The 24,779-nt window shown below is 37.4% G+C and overlaps 2 protein-coding genes across 2 annotated transcripts in view; both read right to left on the reverse strand.

Annotated features, from left to right (window-relative positions):
• Nucleotides 1–1,770, reverse strand: part of LOC114508400 (disintegrin and metalloproteinase domain-containing protein 5-like) — a 67,761-nt gene extending 65,991 nt beyond the window's left edge. The window contains exon 1 of the mRNA XM_036011102.1: nt 915–1,770. Within this exon, the coding sequence (XP_035866995.1) occupies nt 915–998 (84 nt within the window). The 5' untranslated portion in view covers nt 999–1,770. The remainder of the gene's footprint in view (nt 1–914) is intronic.
• Nucleotides 1,111–24,555, reverse strand: LOC118497250 (disintegrin and metalloproteinase domain-containing protein 5-like). The gene is made up of 7 exons (XM_036011103.1): nt 24,291–24,555; nt 23,463–23,542; nt 6,022–6,077; nt 3,164–3,242; nt 2,836–2,912; nt 1,876–2,050; nt 1,111–1,146 (listed from the first exon to the last, which is right to left on the reverse strand). Exons 1-7 carry the CDS (start codon nt 24,535–24,537, stop codon nt 1,111–1,113), a joined length of 750 nt encoding a protein of 249 aa, XP_035866996.1. The 5' UTR covers nt 24,538–24,555.
• Between the last annotated feature and the right edge of the window lie 224 nt (nt 24,556–24,779).

Here is a 24,779-nt window from a genome sequence, read left to right on the forward strand (position 1 = left end):
CAGTAAGAAAATTTTGTTCATTTGTTTTTCTGTCATTTCATTTACTTAGAACTGAGAACAAAACAGATATGTTGTTTTCTTCCTTTGCTTGAAAGGGGTGGCAGGTGTGTTTAGTAGATGACCCTACCAATTCGGCTGAGGCAGCTAAATATTATTGCATGTGGGGCTGAGGGTTTGGGGAAATTCTAATCTATACTTTCATTGAGAATGTAGTCCTTTTGGGAAAAAAGGAAAAATAACAGACAAGGTTTAGAAAATGAAAAAATGCTTCGCCCTGGCTGGCATAGCTCAGTGGATTGAGCTCGGGCTGCAACCGAAGCATCGCAGGTTTGATTCCCAGTCAGGGCACATGCCTGGGTTGCAGGCCATGGCCCCCAGCAACTGCACATTGATGTTTCTCTCTCTCTCTTTCTCCCTCCCTTCCCTCTCTAAAAATAAATAAATAAAATCTTTAAAAAAAACAATAAAATTATTTTTTAAAAAAGGTGCTTCATTTGACAAAAGCAACTGGAGATTATACACACAAAATAAATAAATTAACAAAAACTTGGCTTATTCCTGGCTGGCGTAGCTCAGTGGATTGAGCACGGGCTGGGAACCAAAGTGTCCCAGGTTCGATTCCCAGCTAGGGTACATTCCTGGGTTGCAGGCCATAACCCCCAGCAACCGCACATTGATGTCTCTGTCTCTGTCTCTCTCTCTCTCTCTCTCTCTCTCTCCCTTCCCTCCCTAAAAATAAATAAATAAAATGTTTTTAAAAAACTTGGCTTATTCACAATTTTAAGAGCTTATTAACTGCTCAAAAAGCAAAATAAACATTAAAAATTGTTTGAAATTGGTATTACATCATTGAAATCAAGTTAGAGACAAATGTTAAATAATTTTAAAGTAATAATGTATAAACAAAGACCTACCAGATTTTTATCCACAACAATATATATTTCGAGGGATTGTGGGAATAACTTGAAAAATTCAACTCTCTGAAAAGCATACAACATGAACACTTAGAAATTTCTATACATGTGTCTTTTATTGAAATTATATTCAAAGATAGATTGAGAGACATGTTGCTACCAATTATATAACAAGGTTATTTTTCAAATACAAAATTTAGGTGCTATTAGGAAAATTCCAGTACAAATGTACCTGGGTTAAAAAGAATTTTTACTGAGATCACAAGTTATATAAGAACCCAGGTTCTTTTGATTTTAGCAATAGCTGAAATTGGAAATATTACCTTTATAGCATATAGCCATCCTTTCCTTAGCCTTGTGATAATTTTTATAGTAACCATCCATAGAGGCAGATTTATTAGTTTATTGGGAAACTACTTTTGGCAAACAATACGGTTTTAAAAATATTACTAAAGCAAGATCAAAGGTGTTCACTAGGGCTAGGGATGTTATTTATGGCACTTGGTAGGTGTTTGTGGAAGAGAACTAACCACCTTGCTTTACAGGTACTTTATGTAAGCCATGGATGTTATTCATTTCTGAACCTTCGGGAAACAGCCTTAACTCACAAAGTCAGCTTGCATAATATTCATACCATGTAAATTATCAGACAATTGAGGAAAAGGAGTAACTTACATTAATTATCCAAATGCCCACATGTCAAAATTAATTTTTTGGTTTCTTTAATCCTATATTCACATATCTGTTTCCAATTGTCAATTAGTATGTTTTTGCCAAACTTTCATCTGATAACAAGCATAACAAAGAACTTAATTTCATTTTCTATTTATGTTAAAATCCGTGCAGGTACCTCTTGAAAAAGTAAAATCTAATATTTGCAAGTCACCAAATTTTTCTCTGAAATTAATTTTATTTCACAAAATTATACTAGATAGATTAAAATTAAAAAATCAACACTTACTTCTGATTTTTTTCCATAGTGAAACTCTGAAGTATTATAACTGTAAAAGTCATTTTCTCTTAAAAGAGGAAGGTTAATGTCATAACCTTTGTCTTCATAGATCATGTGCACAAATTCTGATTCAGTCGCCACAGGTTCTATTCCATATGAGACGTTTTTGAACTGCAACGTTCCCCTGAATGTTGAAATAATCAAAACATCTAAAATGATTCTACCAACACTATAATTTAATATTCTAATGAGAAATGTTGGTCAGGGCTTTTTTCCCATTAAAAGTCACCTTATTTTTTCTACTTTATCTCTTTATTTTTGATGTATTTCCCAGAACTGGACGAGTGATACCACAGGATATGTATTGTTTTATATTATAAATGTTCCAAGAAAAATATTTTAAAGAAATCATGATGGTGGCGTGGAGCCATGTGCTGAAACAGGTTAAGACCCCTCCCTAGGGTACAGACTTCCTAAGCCAGTCTGCAGGACCTGTAGGCACCTTTAAGTCTTCTCCCTCTTTTTGAGACACCTAATTCTCCCTGACACTTGATGTCCTAAATAATTTGTGTGGGCTGAACTGAAGACACTACCTGGCTAAAAATGATTAGAGCTGAGCCAAAGTATCTATCAGATTGAAGCTTTCTACAACTGTCAAACATCCTAGGAAATTACAAGAACATAAAACATTGGGGAAAACTAAAATACAGAGAGATCCAGCAACACCCCCTACACTCAAGATTGCTCAAAGCCTCAAGCAACAGATCCTATCAGAATCAACAAGTAGCCTCCCATCAGGAACAGAAGCTGTCAGCGTGACCATCTATTTTATCAGGAGTTCCTGCTCCCTCCTTAGGGAATTAAAGTAACAAAGGTGACTGTAGAACCAGAAAAGATATGTGGAGGATCAACTCATACACTAGCAGGATCTAATACTGACAAATAAGATTTATTTCCATTAGTTACAACCTGAGTCCTGAACAAGTGTTGAGTGACACAACAGAATTTGGAAAGCCTGCAATATATCCATAGTAACTGCAATCCATCTGAAAAGAATACATGAAGAAAAACAAATGAATAATGTATTTTAAAAACAGATACCACATATATGTCATTTTCATGTATTATCACATTAGCTATCTTAGTACATTAATATGAATGGCAACTGCCTAATGAAGCTGTGCCAGGTAGAAATAAGAACTAGTCCAGGTTATATTCTAGTAATTTCAAAGTGTTCATATTTTTAAAGGAAATTCAGAGTAAGACATCTGTACAAAAAAAATAACTTAAGTCTTACCTGATCTAACAAAGGGTTAGCCTTCTGGGTGTCGTTTTGGTCATAAGAATAAACAACAGAAACTGATGATAAAAATGATCTAGGCAGAAAGCAAAAAAAAAAAAACACACATGCTCAAGTTGTAAAACAGAAAACATAGAAAAAATATTCTTCATAATAGATTTTTCATTTTACTGGAGAATTTAAAGTAGCATCAATTATCCTGGTATATCCTACTTTCCAAATATTTCTCTATCATTTACAATAAATTAGACACTGAGGGGGGCATTTTAACTATAGTGACATATACTACCAAAATTCATACTAATGGACCACCCAAATTCCTGGAAATACCAAACAGCAAAACAACATAGGTCCCAATTTCCAGCACAGAACTTTCGAATCTTTGTCTTTATTTCTCGCTGACTCCAGATTTTAAACCTGAATCTCAAAATTAAAATGTAGGGTTAGAGTATAATCTAGAAAGATTTCCTTGACATTGCTACAAACTCATTCACTAAGCTTAGCTAAGTCCCAAGTTCTTCTCAATAAACTTGGTCAGAATTTTCTTTCATTCTCCTCAGTATCTACTCAGAAACTTGGCACCACCCCTGTCAATCATCCCACACCATCTCCATGTCACCTCACTTTCAGATAACCTCTCCCCATCCTCACCTCTTACCTTTACCTCCAGAAGATGACTACTGTGGTTCAAAGCAAATACTATACTTGTGCTATGAATCCCATTCTGTGCCATATGTTGAAGATGCATATTTTTTCAGTCCCATCATTTTAAACTCTTTCTCACCATCTTTTATCCTAACACTATTTAAAAACTGTATTATCAAGTTATTACTATCCTAAATAACTCTTCCTTGATCCTGAGTCCTACTATAACTATTCCCTACGTATTTCCAATTTGCAACCTTTTTTTAATGGCTCATTTTTATTGTATTTTTCTATTACCATTTATGTCCCCTATACCATCTTCCACCTCCACCCAGCTCTTTCCCCCACACCACAATCACCACACTGCTGTCCATGTCCAACATTTTCTTTCCTTTTTTTTTTAGAAAGGAAGAAAACATCAGCGTGTGAGAGAAACACCAACTGGTTGTCTCTCTCACATCCCCAACCAGGGATCTGGGCTGGGCTGCAACCCAGGCATGTGCCCTGGCCAGGAATCAAACCAGCAACCTTTCAGTTGACAGGGTGATGCTCAATCCACTCAGCCACACCAGCCAGCCCTCTTTTTTCTTTTTTGCATCCATCCCTCCTCCCCTCACCACCACCCCCAAAGCTGTCAGCCTGCAACCTATTTTTATCAAATAAATAATCTATACCCAGTTTCTCAATATTTACTCACCATGAAACTGCTCTGAAAAGATTCATAGCCATCAGAATGTCAAATCCAAAAGGCAATTTTTAAATAATCACTGTACTGGACATCTAGCATCTTTTTTTGGAATCTGTGCCCACTCACTCTAATCACACATCACTCTTCTGCTTCTCTTCCAGCGGTCAGCCAACAATAATCCATAGGCCTAATTTAGCTGGCTGCTTGTTTTATAAATAAAGTCTTATTGAAATACAGCCAAGCTTATTGGTTCACATCTTGTTTATGGCTGCTTTTGCATTACGGTACAAAATTGCTTAGTTTCAACAGAGTATACAGCATATTAGCTAATAATATTTGCTGAGTGGCTCTTTACAAAAGAACTTTGTCAACCCCTGGCCTAAGAGGGCATAGTCTTCCATGTTCCTCTTTGTTCTACCTGTCCCAAAATATTGGTCTTTGCCAGGATTTGGTCTTCAGCCACCAATATATTTATTAGCACTCTATAAATTCGTATTTAAAAATACAGCCAAACTATTGATTATTGCAAAATCTATATCGTAATTACCAATCTCTGCTCAGAGATTCACATTCCTATATGCATATACCTAATGGAAACCCCACTTGGATATCATATAGGCACTGCCAACTAAACTGAACCCTTTCCTCACATAAAGATCTGCCTTGTTCATACTCCTCAGTTAATTACACTAGAACCAACCCATTTTCTTAAGCAACAACTAATTTATCCAAGAGTCCTCACTGTTTCCCAATCATGCTGCCAAATCTGTCTTCAAGGTCTACTGAATGTTTTATTTCCTGTGCCATAACCTATAGCATACATTCAAGCCACCAATCATCACTCACCTAAACAATTATATATCCTACCTCTACTTCCCCCCCGCCTCAAAATCAGCCTGCAAGACTCAATGAGCCTACATAAGTATATTCTTACAGACATTTTAGTTTCCAACATCCTTACCGTGGCATGACAGATCCCCTACAAACTGGTTCTACCTACTACCCTTCCAAAATATTTTACTCCTATCCTCCAGAAAACGTGTTCTTTGGTAATTCACACTGACTTTTTTCACACCACAGAATCTACTTGGTTTCACATCTCCATGTTTTACACATGATTTTCTCTCAACAGAATGTCCCCCTACACTACCCTACTTCTTTTCAGAGCTAAAGGTATCTTCCCTCAAGACACAGCCATCTCTTATCTCTTTCTGAAAAGCCTTCCTTGATTTTCAGACGGCTGTCTACACATGTACCATAATACCATGTTATAATAAAACTTTCCATTTTTCTTTTAATGTGTTTGAATATATCTTTCTGCAGTATAAGTTATTTAAATGTGGACCATATTTTATTGTCTTTAGTATGCCTAAAACTTTACCCAATAACCAGTACACAGTAGATATCAAGGGCATATAGATATCAAATATACACCTGAATTGAAATGCTCCTATTCATAGCTATTTTTATAAATCAAGAAACCACAGAATTAAAACTTGAAAGGATAAAAATAATTACTTACTGCTTTGTGAGATAGACAAAATATGGTTTTTCATTTATCGTAATCATATAAGCAACCTGTAACACGAGAATTCAAAGGACTTTCAATAATACTTGTAAACAATATGTTAAATGATGTTTCCTGTCAGTTATGCCTTTACAATGTTGTCAAAATTAATAACAATATATAATCATTACATATGCTTCCCTTCCCACATGGATATTTGAAGCTTCAGGATTCTGAAGTAAGAGCAAGGTGGTAGAGCCCCCACATGCCTGCTAGGCACCATCACTCATATTTCTGAGAGAGAAGCTTACCTGATGGTCGCTACATTTTGGCTTAGACACATGCCACCAATCCACCATGGTGAAGGTAAACACCAAAGGTGCCTACCTCACTTGAGAGAACCTTCTGCTTGCTTACTAATCCAACCCATCCTGGAAAGTAAATTTCCCTGCTCATTGGAAGAGACACTCCCAAAAGAAAGAACTACAGGAATGCACTACACCTCTAGCAACATAACACAGCAACTACCATTGTTTGCTTATCCAACTAAAAAATGAAACTCCTCTGGAATAAAATGTAGGAGAACAGAGACACAGCAGAGGCATGTAAGGAGAACTCTCTAGAACATACGGAAAATATGAGTCATTAAGTTATTTATTTGATTAATATTTAAAGATAATTTTAGCCAGAGAAATAGCCATTTGAACATTTTCAGTTCCCTAACTTTGTACTATGGCAGAAGCAGATTCTTTGCAACAGATAAATGGTCTAAGAAGGGCCATCGGGTGGCACACTGGAAAGAAGTGGAGTCTGCAGGGGACCTTACAAACTGTGCCCTCTAAAAAGCCCTTGTTATTCAAGAAACATGAAATATAAAGGGCCACATGATAGCAGCAATAAAATTTTAAATCTACATATCTTACCAAGAAAAAAAACTACTATGTAATTAATAAGAAATGGACAAAATTGATGCCCAGAGTTTCTACAACTTCACATGCACAACATCCAACTGTGTGAGCTGAATTGTATCCCTCTAAATTTATATGTGAATTTCAAACCCCAAGATCTCAGAATGTGACCTTACTCAGATAATGAAGTTATACAGATAATGAAGTTAAAATCAGGTATCATTAGTGTGGGCCCTAATCCATTATGACTGGGATAATTGTCAAGAGTAAATGTGGACACAGACATACTCAAAGGCAGAATGTCATGTGAAGATTCATAAGAAGTAAACATTCATCTGTAAACTGAGGATAGGGGCCTACAGCAGATCCTTCCCTCAGAGTCCCCAGAAAGGACCACCCCCACTAGCACTTTGATCTTGGACTTCTAGACTCCAGAACTGTGAGACAATACATTTCTGTTGTTTAAGCCACATCATTTGTGTTACTTTGTTATAGCAGCCCTACAAAACTAACATGACAAATTTTAATAAAAATTTAAAGAAATGCTAAAGAACAGGATCAAATTATCCAAAAAATAAAAAATTGAAATAACAAAGCCACAGGTAATATGTGTAACAGTCATGATTAAAAGGAGATAGTGATGGAGAGTTTCAGTAGAAATGTAGCACCACTTCTATACCCAATTGCTGAAAAGTAAATATTCCTTTCAAGCACATATGGAACATTAGCAAAAAAAGACCATATGTTGGGTGATAAAGCAACTCCCATCAAACTTTATAAATTAACATTATATTTATAGACAACAAACAATCAGAAAATGAGCTTAAGGAAAAAAATACCATTTATTATAGTGTTAAAATTTGTCAAAAAAAGAGACTAAATTTAAAAAAAGATTTGCAAGACATCTACATAAAAACTACCAAACCTTACTGAAAGAAAATTTAAAATATATGGTAAGATATATGATATACATGAATTGGAAGACTCTGTTATTCAATTTTCACTACACTGATCTATAGATTGAATACAAACTCAATAAAATCCTAGGAGATCATTTGTTGATATAAACAAGTTAATTGAACTTAGAAATGTCAAGATAACCTTAAACAATATTTAAAAAGTAGGAATAACTACACAAACCTATATTAAGACTTCTCACAAAGCTATAGTAATTAGGCCAGTGGACTATGAACCAAAGTACTGAAAACTAACCTAATGGCAAAAAGTAGAGATCTCAGAAAAAGCCACAAAAACACATTCATCCAATCTACAATAATGTCACTGCAAGACAGTGAGGGAAAATGGCCTTCTGTACATCCTTGGTGACTTGGGTGTCCACAAGGAAAAAATAAATAAAACTTGACCCCTCTATTATGTAATACAAAATCAATCCCAGATAGATCACAGACTAAATGTTACAAGGAAAACAAAGCTTCTAAACAGAAAGACAGAAATAAATTTTATATTCCTGAAGAAGGCAAAAATTGCTTAAATAAAATGCAAATACCAGTAAACAAGAAATAAAAAAATCAACAAATTGAAATTAGTTAAAAGTTATGTTATAAGAGAATGAGAAGATAAGCCGCAGGCTGGCAGAAAATATACAAAAGACACATCTGATGAAGGACTGTGATTCAAAATATTCGAAGAAGTCTTATAATTCAACAAAAACATTAAATAAACAACCCCATTAAAAATAGGCAAAACACCTGAACATACACCTTATCAAAGAAGATACAGAGATAGCAAATAAACATATTAAAGATGCTCCATTAGTAAAGTACAAGTTAAAACAACAACATACCACTACACACCTATTAGGATGGCCAAAATCCAGAACAGTGACAACACCAAATGCTAGTGAGGGTGTGGAGCAACAGGAATTTTCACTTATTGCTGGTGGGAAAGCAAAATGCTTTCCTATAAAACTAAACATACTCTTACCATATGATCCAGCAATCACAAAAAGTTTAAAATTTATGCCCACACAAAAACCTGCACACAGATGTCTACAGCAGCCTTATTCATAATTACAAAAATTTTCAAGCAACCAAGATGTCCTTCAGTAGGTGAATGAAACTGTGGTACATCCAGGCAATGAAATAACATTCCATGTTAAAAGGAAGTAAATTACCAAGCCATGAAGAGACAGGAAGGAACCTTAAATGCATATTACTAAGGAGGCCAATCTGAAAAGGCAATTTAGTGTATGATTCCAACTATTGGGTTGGCCAAAAAGTCCATTTAGTTTTTTCTGTAAAATAAAAGACACATTTTTTCATTTTAACCAATAACTTGATTGATTTGGATATTTTGAAGATGTTGGCTTCTAGTGGGTAGAGGCCAGGGGTGCTGCTAAACATCTTTCAATGCATAAGACAGGCCCACAGCAAAGAATTATTTGGCCAAAAATGTCAGTAATAGCAAGAAACTTGGCAAACCACTTTTGACATTTTTGATCACAGAACCTTCTCCATACACTGCACAAATCTTTTTATTTGCATTTCAGTTGCATTTTCACCTTTCTTGAAATAATAAAGCATAATATGCCAAAAATGTTGTATATCTTTCATCTTCAATATTATGATTGTACAAAAATGCATCAATTTTGATGTTTTCCCCCCAAATAAAAACGTATTTGATGTACTAATACTAAAAGTTAATTAAAAAACAAAACAAGATTTTCATTTTCAATTACAGTTGACATTCAATATTAGTTTATATTAGTTTTACGTGTACCTGCATACAGGTCAATTATATAATTTACAAAGTGACTCCCCCAATAATTCTAGTACCCATCTGGTACCATATATAGTTATTACAATATTGTTGACTATATGCCTTATGCTATACCTTACAACCCCATGACTATTTGGTAATTACCAATTTGTACTTCTTAATCTCATCACCTTTTTCACCCATCCCCTGGATCCCCCTCCCATCTGACAACCCTGTTTGTTCTCTGAATCTATGACTCTCTGTTCCAAACAAGCTTTTCTCTTTTTTTATTGTTGGAGTTCTATTACAGTTGTCCCAAATTTCCCCCATTGCTCTCCCCTGCCCCACCCACCCACTCCTAGTCAGTTGCCACCCTGTTGTCCATGTCCATGGGTCATTTATACTTGTTCTTTAACCAGGCCCTTCCTCTTCTTTCCTTCCTAATTTCCCTCTCCCTGTTCCTCTGGTGTCTGTCACTTTGTTCCTTGTTTCCATGCATCTGGTTCTATTTTGCTCATTTGTTTGTTTTGTTCACTAGGTTCCAATTATAGGTCAGATCATATGCTGTTTGTCTGTCACCACCTGGCTTATTTCACTTGGCATAATGCTCTCCAGTTCCATCCAAGCTGTTGTGAAGGGTAGCAGCTCCTTCTCTCTTTCTGCTGCATAGTATTCCATTGTGTAAATGTACTACAGTTTTTTGATCCACTCATTTACTGATGGGCACTTCGGCTATTTCCAGCACTTGGTTATTGCAAATAACACTGCTATGAACATTGGGGTGCATAGGTTCTTTTGAATTGGTGTTTCAGGATTCTTAGGGTACAATCCCAGGAGTAGAATCTCTGAGTCAAAAGGCAGTTCCATTTTTAGTTTTCTGAGGAAATTCCATACTGTTTGCCACAAGGCTGCACCAGTCTGCATTCCCACCAACAGTTCACTAGGGTTCCCTTTTCTCTGCATTCCCACCAGCACTTTGTGTGTTGTTTGCTGACTTATTTATGCTGGCCATTCAGACTGCTGTGAGGTGGTATCTCATTGTGGTTTTAATTTGCATCTCCCTGATGCTAACTTTTTTTTAAACACGCTATATGACAGCTGTTACAATACAATCTAAGAAAATCGTTTCAAATAAAGTTAAAGACAACTAAGCACTACTAGAGTCATCACATGGAAAAAATTAAATGAACTTTTTGACCAACCCAATGCTCTATGATACTCTGGACAAGACAAAACTATGGAAACAGTAAAAAGATCAGTGGTTGTCAGGGGTGAGAGGGGAGAGAAGGATGAATAGGGGCACAGAGGATTTTTAGGGTAGTGAAACTATTCTGTACAATTTTATAATGATATATGTCATTATACATTTGTCAAAACCCATTAGAAGGTGCAGCACCAAGAGGAAACTCTAATGTAAACTATGGACTTTGGGTGGTAAAAATAGGTCAATGTAGACTCATCAGCTGTAACAAATGTCCCATTGTGGTGTGGGTTATGGATGGTGAGGGAGGTTGTGCATGTGTAGGGGCAAGGAGCATATGGGAATTTCTTGTTTTAACTGAGTTTAACTGTGAACCTAATACTGCTTTAAAGAATACATCTATTTTTTTATAAAAAGTTAAATTCTGACCATCAAAAGAAACTATTACAAAAGTATAAAGCTGGATTGAGAGATATCTGAATGCATGTCTGACAAGTCATGGTCCAAGTACATAAAGTATTCCTACAAATAAATATGAAAAGAAAAGAAAACAAGGGCATAAAATTAAGGAAGCATTTTACAAATGAGAAAATAATTGTGGTCAATAGTCATATGAAAAGGTGTTTAATATAATTACTAGTGAAAAAACATAAATTAAAACCAAAATGAGATACTACTACACAACCAGAAGAACTAAAATAAACAAAAATGATAATATATCAATCTTAGCAAGAATGTAGGCACCTCAAAAACCCTTACATTGCTAGTGGGAATGTTAATTGGTAAATACTTTTGAACATTGGCAGTATCTTTCAAGGCTAAAATAAACACATACATGTGTGCATGTATATCTATCTATATATATGTGTGTGTATATTTGGCTTTGTCCATAATAGATATTAACTAGGTAGAGCTAGATAAAAGCCTATGACACTGGAATTTCATTTCTGGGCATATACCCAACTGAAATGACTAAATATGTAACACAGACATACAAAACTAACCAGAGCAGCTCATTCATGATAATCCCACACTGGAAACAATCCATATGTTCAGCAACAGTGAAAAGAACATGAAATTATGATGTAGTCATACAATGGAATCCTATTTAGCAATGTGAGAGAAGAAACTGAATTACATGCCATAGCATGGATGAATCCAAAAGACACAAGGTTAAACAAAGGCTGGACAAAAAGACTGCATAGTACATGATTGCATAATCACACATACATTCATGTATATATAATGCATATATTTATTTAATGTATGTATATATATTTCTGTGGAATCATATATATATCAAGAACAGACAGTCTAATTTGGGGGGAGTGACTGGGAAACCACAGGAGGGCTAATTCTGGGATGCTAGCAATTTTAGATCCAGAAATGCGTGGTGGTTAAACAGGTGGTTACAGTGTGTACAAAATGTTCACAGCAGGCGAAACTGATTTATGATGATAGAAAGCAAAAGTGCCTCTCAAGGGGTAGACACATGGGAATTTCCTGGGATGATCTTTATCTTGATTTGGGTACTGATTACAAGAATATGTACATTTGTAAAAACTCAAGGAACTGTACACTTAAAATCTCTGCTTTTTACTGTATGTAAATTTATACCTCAATAAAAATATCTTAGCAATGATTTAAGAAATGCAAATTAAAACAACAATTAGATAATAGTCCATCAAAATAGCAGAAATGACAACTTTAAATCATACTCATTGAGGCGTGGGCCGTCACCACGATCACATCTTGAGCTTGAGCAGAATTTATTGAAGAAATTGATGGCAGAATTGATCTCCTTGGAATTGTGGGACTGAAGTCACTGTTTCTTGCTAGCTGTCAGCCAAGGTTGCTTTTAGTCATAAAGGCTGCCTGTAGTTCCTTGCCACAAGGTCCCCACGGGGCAGCTCCCAACATGGCAGTTTGTGTCTCCTTTGAGGCCACCAGGACATATGTGCCACAAAGCCGGGATGGAGTCTTGTATAACATAAACTAAACAACAGAGTGACTACCCTGTCATATTTACTGGCCCTGACCCACTGACCCTCAACGGGAGGAAATTAAGCAGAGTGCACTCACCAGGGAGTAAGTACACTAGAGGGCCACCTTAGAATTCTGTCTACCACAATATGATACAAGCGTATGAACATGTGTAAAGAAATATATCAAGTACATTCGTATGGTTGTCATGGGAAGAAAGAAGGAATTAGGTATGGGGATTAGGGAAAGGAGAAATTACAATAAGAGTTTTGATAGAATCATTAATTATAGTATGCTCTGAAAAGCGTGTGAGTATGTATCTGCTCCTGGAGTCCAAAAAAATTCTCTATGGAATACCTCCAAAAACACTAAATTGAAATCAAATTAATCACAGAAATCAACCTATAAATCCCTCTTAGCAACATATTGTATCATGCTGGAATGAACTGAAAGACATTCTGAGGCTCACTAATAATCCTTCCTAACAAACCAGAAATTAAAGAATTACCCACCTTCGATGTTTTGTATGGGGCAGGGTGATTTAATTGGTGGGGCGTGAGGAAGCTCAAGGATATTCTGGCTCATATTATCTTATACCTGAGAAGTCTTCTCTAATTTGCTCTATTAGCAAAACTTTTAGTTCCAGGCAGGATGACATCAAGTTTTCATAGTGTTCACTTTCGTTGATCTCGAGGAATAAATCACATGTGTCACCATCATTCACAAAATTCATTTAGAATAGAACTAGGGCTGTGGTGGTTATGGCTAAAAAAAGTATCCAAAAATTATCTAAATAAAACTAAACAACATGGAAACACTACACTGCACCTATAAAAATACTGGGACAAAAATAGCAAACAGTATTAATAAAAATCAAATGCCAAGGGGTTATAAAGAGCAGTAGCAACTGGCACTCATTTGGTGTGTTTAATAACACCCTGAGATGTGACCTTACTCATCCAGATTCCCCTTGAGCAACTTTGGTTCACTCCCTTCATGCTGCAGGAGGAGTCGTTAGCAGACCAAACTTTGTTATTGATGTATGTGGCTAGGGCAGAAATGTGTGCACTATTTTTGTTGATTATACATGATACTTTTCTGTCCAGGAACCAAGAAAGAAAACAAAAAGAAAAGCAGTTAGCATTACTTCTTCTTTGTTTGTTAGTTTGTTTTTGGTTTTGGTTTTGTTTTGTTTTTTTCTTATTTTTTAAAAAGAGGTAAACATCAATGTGTGGTTGCCTTTCACACGCCACCTACTGAGAACATGACCCACAACCCAGGCATGTGCTCTGATTGGGAATGGAACTGGCAACCTTTGGTTCGCAGGCTGGTGCTCAATCCACTGAGCCACCCCAGCAAGGGCAGCATTACTTCTTTCTTTTTCCACTAAATCAAATAATTGGAGCTCTTTGTATTTGTTTTAATGGATGGTAATAAGAGTGTTCTATTTGATCAAATTCTATGCAATGCTTTGGAAGGACAGGCCTCGGCTGCCTTAAATTCCTATATCTAAGTCAAAAAAGTCCTTTGGGAAACTCAAAAGTATGCATATCATTTTTTTCCATCTGTAAATAGATCTTGCTATGTAGGTAGTGTTCCCAGGCACCTTGTGTACAGGGACATGTCTGAGTTTAATGATTCTTGTCCTGTGTCCTGTATTGACTTTGTCAGAACACCCTAAATGTCCTGTACTCAGCTTTTTTCCAATAAGTTACAAAAATCTGCAGCCAGAGCTATCTCCCACCACAGTAACTGGTGCTTAGATCGCTTACATGGCAGAACTGGCTGAGAGTCACCCCTCCACAAACAGACCTGCGCAGTCCCTTCTCTCTCCTTACAGGCTTACCTGAGGGAAGCCCAAAAAGGGGGACTGAGAATTTTAAATACTTATTTTTCATATTCAGTGAAGGGAAAGACTGTTCTTTGGCCAAAGTCTTAGGTCAGGAGTAAGTAATTACTATTATAGATAACTTCTAGTAGTGTGGCAAATCAGAAAGTCAGCCAATCCACAACGGCCGTATTCCAAACCTAGTTTCTGAAAGCCAGCAAATCACTGACAGCCCTGACTGTCTGAAAGTCAGTCAAGAGTTGACAGCCCCAGCTTCTAACCGAGAGAGAGTAATCACCTCCTTCCCCTGATGAGAATTCTGACAGTGAGACAGCTACCAAGGAGTCTCACTCCACTGATCCCACTAACACAGCTGAAAGCCATGTTAGTGAATTCATAAAGCCCTCCCTTCTGAAAGCCCACCAGTCTCTGAACACCAGGCTTCCCAAAACCTGATCTCAGACTGGCTTGCTTTTGTTTGGAGAACACCATGTTTACAGCTGGCCTAAACAGGTAAACTGGAAGGTCAATGTTTTGTTTTGTTTTTTAATCACATATCAAGTTCAATTAACTATTTGTTCATAAGTTCACAACTCGCTCATCATTTAATTCATTGGAAACTAATTTAGAGTTTGAACTTGTAACACACTCACTGACACAACTGCAAGATTATCAAGTGCAGACTGGTGCAGCCCCTGTGGAAAACAGGAGTTTCCTCAAAAAATTAAAAGTGGAACTGCCTTTGGACCCAGTGATCCCACTTCTGGGAATATATCCTAGTAATCCTGAAACACCAATTCAAAACAATATATGCACCCCTATGTTCATAGCAACATTTTACAACAGCCAAGATCTGGAGTACTACAGCTGTAAAAAAGAAGAAACTCTTACCCTTTGAACCTGGAGAATACTATGCTAAGCAAAATAAGCCAGTCGGAGATAGATAACTACCATATAATCTCAGTCATATGTGGAAGCTAATGAACAAAATAAACTGATGAATAAAATAAAGCCAGAGGCATGGACACATGGAACAGACTGACAGATCTCAGGGGGCAGGGGGACTGGAAAAGACTAGTCAAAGAACATCTACACATATATGCATTGCCCATGGACACAGACAACAATGTGGTGAAGGCTGAGGGGCAGCAGGGGCTGGGTGGAGGGGGACAAAGAGGGGTAAAATGGGGGACATACATAATAGTGTCAACAATAAAAATAATAAAAAATAAAAGAAGAAAAATAATTAAAAATAAAAAAGAGAAGGTAGAGAAGAGTATATGGAGACATAATGTTCCCTTCAGAGAACTAGGAAAGGGGGGGGGAGGGGAAAACCTGGTACAATCCTGCTGTGAAACAGAGGTTTTTTTTTATTAACCACTATGGAAAAAATTAATTTTAAGACCACAATTATGGCTAGGATTAGACTATCTTATATTAGAAAGAACTAGAGGGGAATGTGCACTAATATCTAGGTTCCCACTATGAAGTATGTGTGCTAATTATCAGCTCACCACACTGACTCATTGAAAGGTGAGGCAAGTACAATAGTCAACCCTTATCCACGGGGGGTATGTTCTAAGACTGCCAGTGGATGCCTGAAAGCATGGATAACAATGAACCATATATATACTATTACACCATCTTTTTTCCTATTTTTACATACCTATGATAAAGTTTAATTTATAAATTAGGCATAGTAATTTATAAGAGATTAACAAGTAACTAATAATAAAAATAAAACAATGATAGCAATACCCTATGATAAAAATTATGTGACTTGGATCTCTCTCTTTCTCTCAAAATATCTCGTTGTAACTGTACTCACCCTTCTTGTAATAACATGAGGTGAAACAATGTCTATGTGATGAGATAAAGTGAAGTGGGGACACTAGACAAAGAAATTATTCAAGTCCCTGGTGGGGCAGGGCTGGACAGTGTGATTTTTCACCATTTAAAACTTGTAATTGAATTGAGTGTGGGCTGCGAACCAAAGTGTTGCTGGTTCAATTCCCAATCAGGACAAATGCCTGGGTTGCAGGCCAGGTCCCCAATGGGGGCCATATGAGAGGCAACCACACATTGATGTTTCTCTCCCTCTCTGTCTTCCTCCCTTCCCCTCTCTCTAAAAATAAATAAATAAATCTGTAAAAAAATTGTAATTGTTCAAGAACAATAGCTACTGTGAGTCCCAGGTATATTCCAGCCTGAAAACTCCACAGCTGCTCCCTCAAATCTCTCTTCAGTGCCTCCCACTCCATCCTCTCCTCACTCAAATCCAGTCCATGCCACCCTGCCTTTGCTGGGGCCCAAAAGAGAAAGGGAGAAAGGAAGGGAGAGAGACAAGCATCAATTGGTTGCCTCCCATATGTGCCTGGACCTGGGATTGTTCATGCTCATACTGGTAGTCAAACCTACAACCCAGAGTAGGTGGGAGCTGTGAACACCAGGATACCTGCTGGAAGAGGAAACCCACCAACAAAGGAACCACCAACAGATAACAACAGAAGAAAGTGAAGGAGGGAATGGAAGACACACTAACTCAGCCCAGGACCTATCTGGAAATACAATTAAGTGGTGGAAAAATTACTAAAAACAACCAACTGAATAAGAGCAAGAGAGAATCCTCAAAACCTTGTACACACAGAAGAACCAGCTTCAACACAACCTGCCCACACCTGCACAACAGAATACAAGAGGTGGTGGATGGAGTGACCCTCAGTTAACCAGCTGGAGGGAAGGACACTCCATAGGAAAGACCCAACAACAATCAAAACCCAAAGACATATAGAGAACCAACATAAATGACAGCCCAAGACCAGCAAGCTCAGGAGATCCAGGAGTCTACACCACTGAATCTCACAGGTCTTCTACCATAGAAGTTCACACCAGAAACCCATGGAGGCAGAACAGGTCAATTTAAGAAGTAGAGGCTAAAAAGAAGAGTCTCACAAACAATGAGAAGGCAGAGAAACAATCCCCAAATGAAAGGAAAGAAGGAAGCCTCAGAAAGAATGCTTAATGAAAGAGAGGCAAGTCAACTATCAGATATTGAGTTCAAAGCAATGATTATCAGGAAGATCAATGAACTCACAGAGAATTACCAGAAACTACAAGAAAACTACAATGAACTCACTGCAAACTATATCAACATGAAAAAGGAAATAGAAACTATCAATAAGGACCAAGAGGAAATGAAGAATGCAATTTCTGAATGAAAGAACACAGTTGAAGGAATCAAAAGCAGTCTCAATGAAGCAGAGGATCAGATCAGCGAGCTGGAGGACAAGATAGAAAAAAACACCAGAAAGAGCAAGAAAAAAAAAAGAGGCTCAGAAAAAATGAACAGAGGTTAAGGGAAATGCAGGACAACATGAAATGTAATAATATCCATATAATAGGGATACCAGAAGGAGAAGAAGAGCAAGGGATAGAAAACCTGTTTGAAAAAGTAATGATATAAAACTTTCCTAATTTGATGAAAGACAAAGTCGCACAAATCCAGGAAACACAGAGAGTCCAAATCAAGAGGAACCCAGAAAGGCCCACTTCAAGACACATCATAATTAAAATGGCAAAATTCCAAGATAAAGAGAGAATCTTAAAGGTAGCAAGGGAAAAACAGGATGTAACATACAAGAAAGCCTCAATAAGACTAGCAGGTGACTTCTCATTGGAAATGCACCAAGCCAGAAAGGAATGGCAGCAAATATTCCAAGTAATGAGAACCAGAGGCCTGCAACCAAGACTACTTTATCTAGCAAGGCTCTCTATTAAAATGGAAGGCCAAATAAGAAGCTTCTCAGACAAAAGAAGCCTAAAAGAATACACCTCCACCAAACCAGCTCTGAAAGAGATGCTAAAGGGAATGCTTTAAGAAAGAGAAGGAAAAGAGAGAGAGAGAGAGAGAAACACAGGTACGAAAATGGCAATGAATAAGTACCTATACATAATAACCTGAAATATAAATGGATTAAATGCTCCAATCAAAAGCCACAGAATAGCTGAATGGATAAGAAAGCATGACCCACACATATGCTGCCTACAAGAGACCCAACTCAGAACAAAAGGCCTACACAGACTGAAAGTGAAGGACTGGAAACAAATAGTCCAAGCAGATGGAACAGCGGGGAAAAGCCAGGGTACAAATACTCATATCAGACAAAATAGACTTCAAAAAAAGGACAATAAGAAGAGACCCAGGAGGTCACCTCATAATACTCAAGGGAACAACCCATCAAAAAGACATAAACATTGTAAATATATATGCACCCAACATAGAAACACCCAAATATGTAAAGAAAATCTTGGAGGACTGCAAGAAAGATATCGACAGCAACGCAATTAGAGTAGGGGATTTAACACTGTCAAAAATGGACAGATCTTCCAAACAAAATATCAACAAAAATATTGCAGCATTGAACAATGCCCTAGATGAAATAGACTTCACTGATATATATAGAGCCCTCCATCCCAAAGAAGCTAAATACACATTCTTTTCAAATGCACATGGAACATTTTTAAAGATAGACCACATGATAGGACACAACACAAGCCTCAACAAATTCAAGAAAATTGAAATCATATCAAGCACTTTCTCTGACAACAAGGAACTGAAATTAGAAAGCAACCTCAAAAAAACTCAAAAACACTCAAATTCATGGAGATTGAATAGCATGAGCATGCTATTAAACAATGAATGGGTCAAGAATGAGATCAAGGAAGAAATCAAAAAGTTCCTGGTAACAAATGAAAATGAACTCACAACATCCCAAACCATATGTGACACAATGAACGCAGTCCTGAGAGGGAAATTCATAATGATACAGGCCTACTTAAAAAAATAGAAACATTTTAAATATACAACCTAACCCTACACCTACAAGAACTTGGAGAACAACAACAAAGACAGCCCAGAGCAAGTAGAAGGAAGGAAATAACCAAGATCAGAGCAGAATTAAACAACATAGAGACTAAAAGCACAATTTTAAGGATCAATAAATCCAGGAGCTGGTTCTTTGAAAAAATTAACAAAATTGACAAGCCTTTAAGCAGACACATCAAGAAAAAAAGAGAGAGGACCCAAATCAAGGCAATCAAAAATGAAAGAGGAGAGATTACAACTTAATGCCACAGAAACACAAAGGACTATAAGAAATTACTATGAAGAACTATAGTAACACCAAAAAATTTGAAAACCTAGGTGAAATGAACAAATTTCTAGAAAAATATAATCTTCCAAAACTCAAGTAAGAAGAAGCAAAAAGCCTGAACAGACCAATAACAGCAGACAAAATTGAAGCAGTAATAAAAAAAAAAAACCTCCTGACGCCCACAAAAGCCCTGGACTATATGGTTTCACAGGAGAATTCTACAAAGCACTTAAGGAAGAGCTAACCCCTCTCCTTCACAGAGTATTCAAAAAAATCCAAGAAGCTGGAAGACTCCCAAACTCTTTTTATGAAGCCAGCATCATCCTAATCCCAAAACAATATAAAGACACAACAAAGAAAGAAAACTTCAGCCCAATATCACTGATGAACATAAACACTAAAATCCTCAACAAAATACTGGCAAACCACACCCAGAAATACAATTAAAAGATCATACACCATGACCAAGTGGGATTCACTCCAGGGATGCAAGGATGGTACAATATTCGCAAATCAATAAAAGTAATACATCACATAAAAGGAAAGTCAAAAATCACATGATCATATCAATAGATGCAGAAAAAGCATTTAATAAGGTACAGCACCCATTTATAACAAAAACAGTCAGAAAACTGGGAATAGAGGGAGCATTCCTCAACATAAAAAGGCCATAGATGAGAGACCTACAGCCAACATCAGACTCAATGGGAAAAAACTAAAATATTTCCCACTAACATCAGGAATAAGACAAGGTTGTCCACTTTCACCACACCTATTCAACATAGTATTGGAAGTCCTAGCCACAGCAATCAGACAAGAAAAAGAAATAAAAGGCATCCAAATCAGAAAAGGAAACAAAACTGTCATTGTTTGCGGATGACATGATAGTCTACATAGAAAATCCTATAGACTCCACCAAAAAACTGCTTGACCTAATAGGTGAATTTGACAAAACAATGGGATACAAAATTACTATTCAGAAATCAAAGGCATTTCTGTATACTGACAATGAAATATCAGAAACAGTAATCAGGAAAAAAATCCCATTTGATATAGCAACAAAAAAAATAAAATACCTAGGAATAAACCTAATCAAAGATGTAAAAGAGCTATACTCAGAAAACTACAGAACGCTGAAGGAAGAAATTAAGGAAGACATAAGCAAATGGAAACATAATACCGTGTTCATGGATTAGAAGAATTAATGTCATCAAAATGTCCATACTACCCAAAGTAATTTATAGACTCAACACAATACCTATTGAAGTACCAATGGCATATTTCACCGATACAGAACAAATACTTCAAAAATTTATATGGAACCATAAATGACCCCAGGTAGCTGCAGCCAGCAATTTTGAGAAAGAAGAGCAAAGTAGGAGAGATCATAATACCTGATATCAAACTGTATTACAAGGCCACTGTAATCAAAACAGCCTGGTACTGGCATAAGAACAGACACATAGACCAATGGAACAGAACAGAGAGCCCAGAAATAAACCCAAGTCTCTACTGTCAATTAATATTCAACAAAGCAGGCAGCAGCATAAAATGCAGTAAAAATAGCCTCTTCAACAATGGGTTTTGGGAGATCTGGATAGCTACATGCAAAAAAAATGAAACTTGAGCACCAACTTACACCATACACAAAAATAAATTCAAGGTGGATAAAATATTTAAATATAAGTTGTGACACCATTAAAGTCCTAGAGGAGAACATAGGCAGGAAAATCTCAGATATTCCATGCAGCAGTATTTTCACTGATATATCCCCTAGATCAGAAGGCACAAAGGAAAAATAAACATATGGGATCTCATCAAAATAAAAAGCTTCTGAGTGGCTAAGGAAAACAGCATTAAAATGAAAAGAGAACCAACTGTATGGGAAAACATATTTGCCAATGATACCTCATACATGGGTTTGATGTCCAAAATATATAAAGAATTTACATGACTCCACTCTAAGAAGACAAGCAACCCAATTAAAAAATGAGCAAAGGCCCTGGCTGGCATAGCCCAGTGGATTGAGTACGGGCTGCGAACCAAAGTGTCGCAGGTTCGATTCCCAGTCAGGGCACAAGCCTGGGTTGCAGGCCATGACCCCCAGCAACCGCACACTGATGTTCCTCTCTCTCTCTTTCTCCCTCCCTTCCCTCTCTGGAACTAAATAAATAAAATCTTTTAAAAAAATGAGCAAAGGACTTGAACAGACACTTCTCCAAGGAGGACATACAGAGGGCCCAGAAAGGTATAAAAAGATACTCTGTATCGCTAGACATCAGAGATGCAAATTAAAACCACAATGAGATAACACTTCACACAGGTCAGGATGGCCATCATAAACAAAGCAACAAACAACAAGTGTTAGAGAAGTTGTGGAGAAAAGGGAACCGTAGTGCACTGTTGGTGGGAATGCAGACTAGTACAGTTACTGTGGAAAACAGTATAGAATTTTCTCAAAAAACTAAAAATGGAACTGCCTTTTGACCCAGCAATTCCACTGCTAGGATTGTATCCTAAGAACCCTGAAACACCAATCCAAAAGAACCTATGCACCCCAGTGTTCATAGCATAACAATGTACAATAGCCAAGTGCTGAAAGCACCCTAAGTGCCCATCAGTAAATGAATGGATCAAAAAACTATGGTACATTTACACAGTGGAATTCTATGCAGGAGAAAGAAAGAAGGAGCTCCTACCCTTTGCAACAGTATGGATGGAACTGGAAAGCATTATGCTAAGTGAAATAAGACAGGTGGTGAAAGACAAATACCATATGATCTCACCTTTAACAGGAACCTAACCAACAAAACAAACAAGCAAGCAAAATATAACCAAAGACACTTAAATTGAGAACAGACTTACAGTGACCAGAAGGGAGAGGGGAGGGGATTACAGGGGGAAAGGGTGAAGGGTTTGCCGGAACTATTATCAAGGACACATGGACAATAACAAGGGGGACTGGAAACAGGGGAGAGAGGTAGGCAGGGATGGGGTGGTGGAGGCGGGTAGGGGAAAAGGGCAGAAAACTGTACTTGAACAATAAAAAATGTGAAAAAAAGAAAAGAAACTTGTCATTTTTTATTTTTGGAATTTTCCATCTAATATTGTTCCACAGATGATCATGAATAATTGAAAATGCAGAAAGCAAAATCGTGGAGGGGGAGGAACTGCTGTAGCTTGGGAAATCACCCGGGCCAGGACTAGGCGACCAGGAAACTCAGTGATAAAGATAAACAGTTTGAATGCACTATTTTAAATAACCAAAATTAATGCAAAATTTTATGACAAACAAAAATACTGAAATTTTAAAGGAAGACAGTATCTGACCCTGACTCTCCTCACTTGCCTCACCCGCATCTTGGTCCTGGGGGAACCCCAGCTTTTTGCCACCCTCTTAAATTTTGCACCTGAGTCAAGCTCTTTGCTTGCCTCTTCCTAATCCTGGCACTGGTGGCTCCTATCCTTAAAATCCGTCATCCTAAACAGAAACACACACACAGAGAGTCACACATATTCATACACATGAAAATGCTCCATGTTGTGATTCTGGTCTGAACTGCCCACTCTGCCTCCAAAGACTGAGTTCCTGCCTACACTCAGCAATGCTGGTCTTCACAGTAAACGCAACACATTTAAGATATACAAATATTATTTCCCATTACATTGTTTTCTGGATCTTTTTTGGTGTCAGAAGATGAAATCTTTTCAGGAACTGTGGTCTGCAGAAATATTTTATGAGGATCTAAAATAAAAATAAGCAAAATTATTTTGGTACCTGTTATCTCACATTATCCATTTCTAAATACAATCCTGCATTTGTTTCTCTATATTACCAAAAAAATTTGTATAATCTATGTATCTACTCTTCCTTTCCACAGTCTTTTCGTCATTCTTACTCCATATTTCTTAACCCTTGCCAAGATCTCATGATTTTATTTTCTCTTTATCTACCTCTATACACACACACACACACACACACACACACACTCACACACTGATTAGGCAGTTAGACAACTGGACTATGTAACACTGAGTAACAAATACAGGGTTACTGTATGCCAAAGAAGTGTGGAGATGGGAACAACACAGGTACATTGAGAAAAAGGGATCCTTTTCAGAGAAAAGACAGAATATTGAACACAAAGATGACCTGCAACTTCCAGGGGAGCAGGTTGAGGACAGCAGTCAGCCAATCAGGAAAGCCATAGATAAATAGCTTCTTTATGGCAATACAATTATTTTTACAACAGCAGAATTTTAAATGTGGGAGGGACCATGTTTCATTTTTGTCTGTTTTACAGACAAAGAAACCATTCCAGAGAAGCGAAAAAATCAGACAGTGAAGGAAAGGGCAAGGAAAAAGTGGGTGGGGCAAGCGAGGGGCCTGGTTAAGGGACTGGGCATCAATCCTGAAGCAAAAAGTACAGCCCCCTAATCAAAGTCCCCTAAGAAGCCTGTTGCTGGGAGGAGGAACAATGATCTGTACTTACGGGGGCCTGCCTGCAGACCACTAAGTCCCGTGAGAAGGACCAGAAGAAAGAACATGGCTCCGTTGTCTTGGAACCCCGCTGGCCGAATAACAGCAGTTGAGACGTTGAGGCCAGTAAAGGTGCAGCTCGAGCAGGGTCGCAGAGCCAGGAGATGCGCCAAACGGAGTGGGAGAGCCGGCGACCAGAGGGGCAGAGCCTGTGCCAGAAAACGCAGGGCTCTCTGCTGCCTCTGGAGGTGAGTTGGCATAAAGCAGGTGGGCAGGTTAGGGCTTGATGAAGACTGTCAACATTCACACACATTCAATTTATTCTTAAGGAAGGAAAGACTGTGATTTTCAGTCCTCAGATTAGGGTGGTGTTAATGAGGCTTTTGTTGGTATCATTTACTTAGGATAAAGAAGAGGAGGAACAAAGATAAAAATGCTCAAGTTACTCATATAAAACAAATTTCTGCCAATTATATTATCACACTGCCCACACAGGAAAAAT

Source organism: Phyllostomus discolor, chromosome 11 (assembly GCF_004126475.2).
Source record: "Phyllostomus discolor isolate MPI-MPIP mPhyDis1 chromosome 11, mPhyDis1.pri.v3, whole genome shotgun sequence".
Classification (NCBI taxonomy): domain Eukaryota; kingdom Metazoa; phylum Chordata; class Mammalia; order Chiroptera; family Phyllostomidae; genus Phyllostomus; species Phyllostomus discolor.

Excerpts from the sequence above, each read along its gene's own strand:
- LOC118497250 (XM_036011103.1), bottom strand. The coding sequence starts at position 24,537 with ATGCCAACTCACCTCCAGAGGCAGCAGAGAGCCCTGCGTTTTCTGGCA. Across the intron at positions 23,543-24,290 it reads TGGTCTGCAGGCAGGCCCCC|ATCCTCATAAAATATTTCTG; the intron begins GTAAGTACAGAT and ends TTTTTATTTTAG. Across the intron at positions 6,078-23,462 it reads AAAAAGATCCAGAAAACAAT|GTTGCTTATATGATTACGAT; the intron begins GTAATGGGAAAT and ends CTCGTGTTACAG.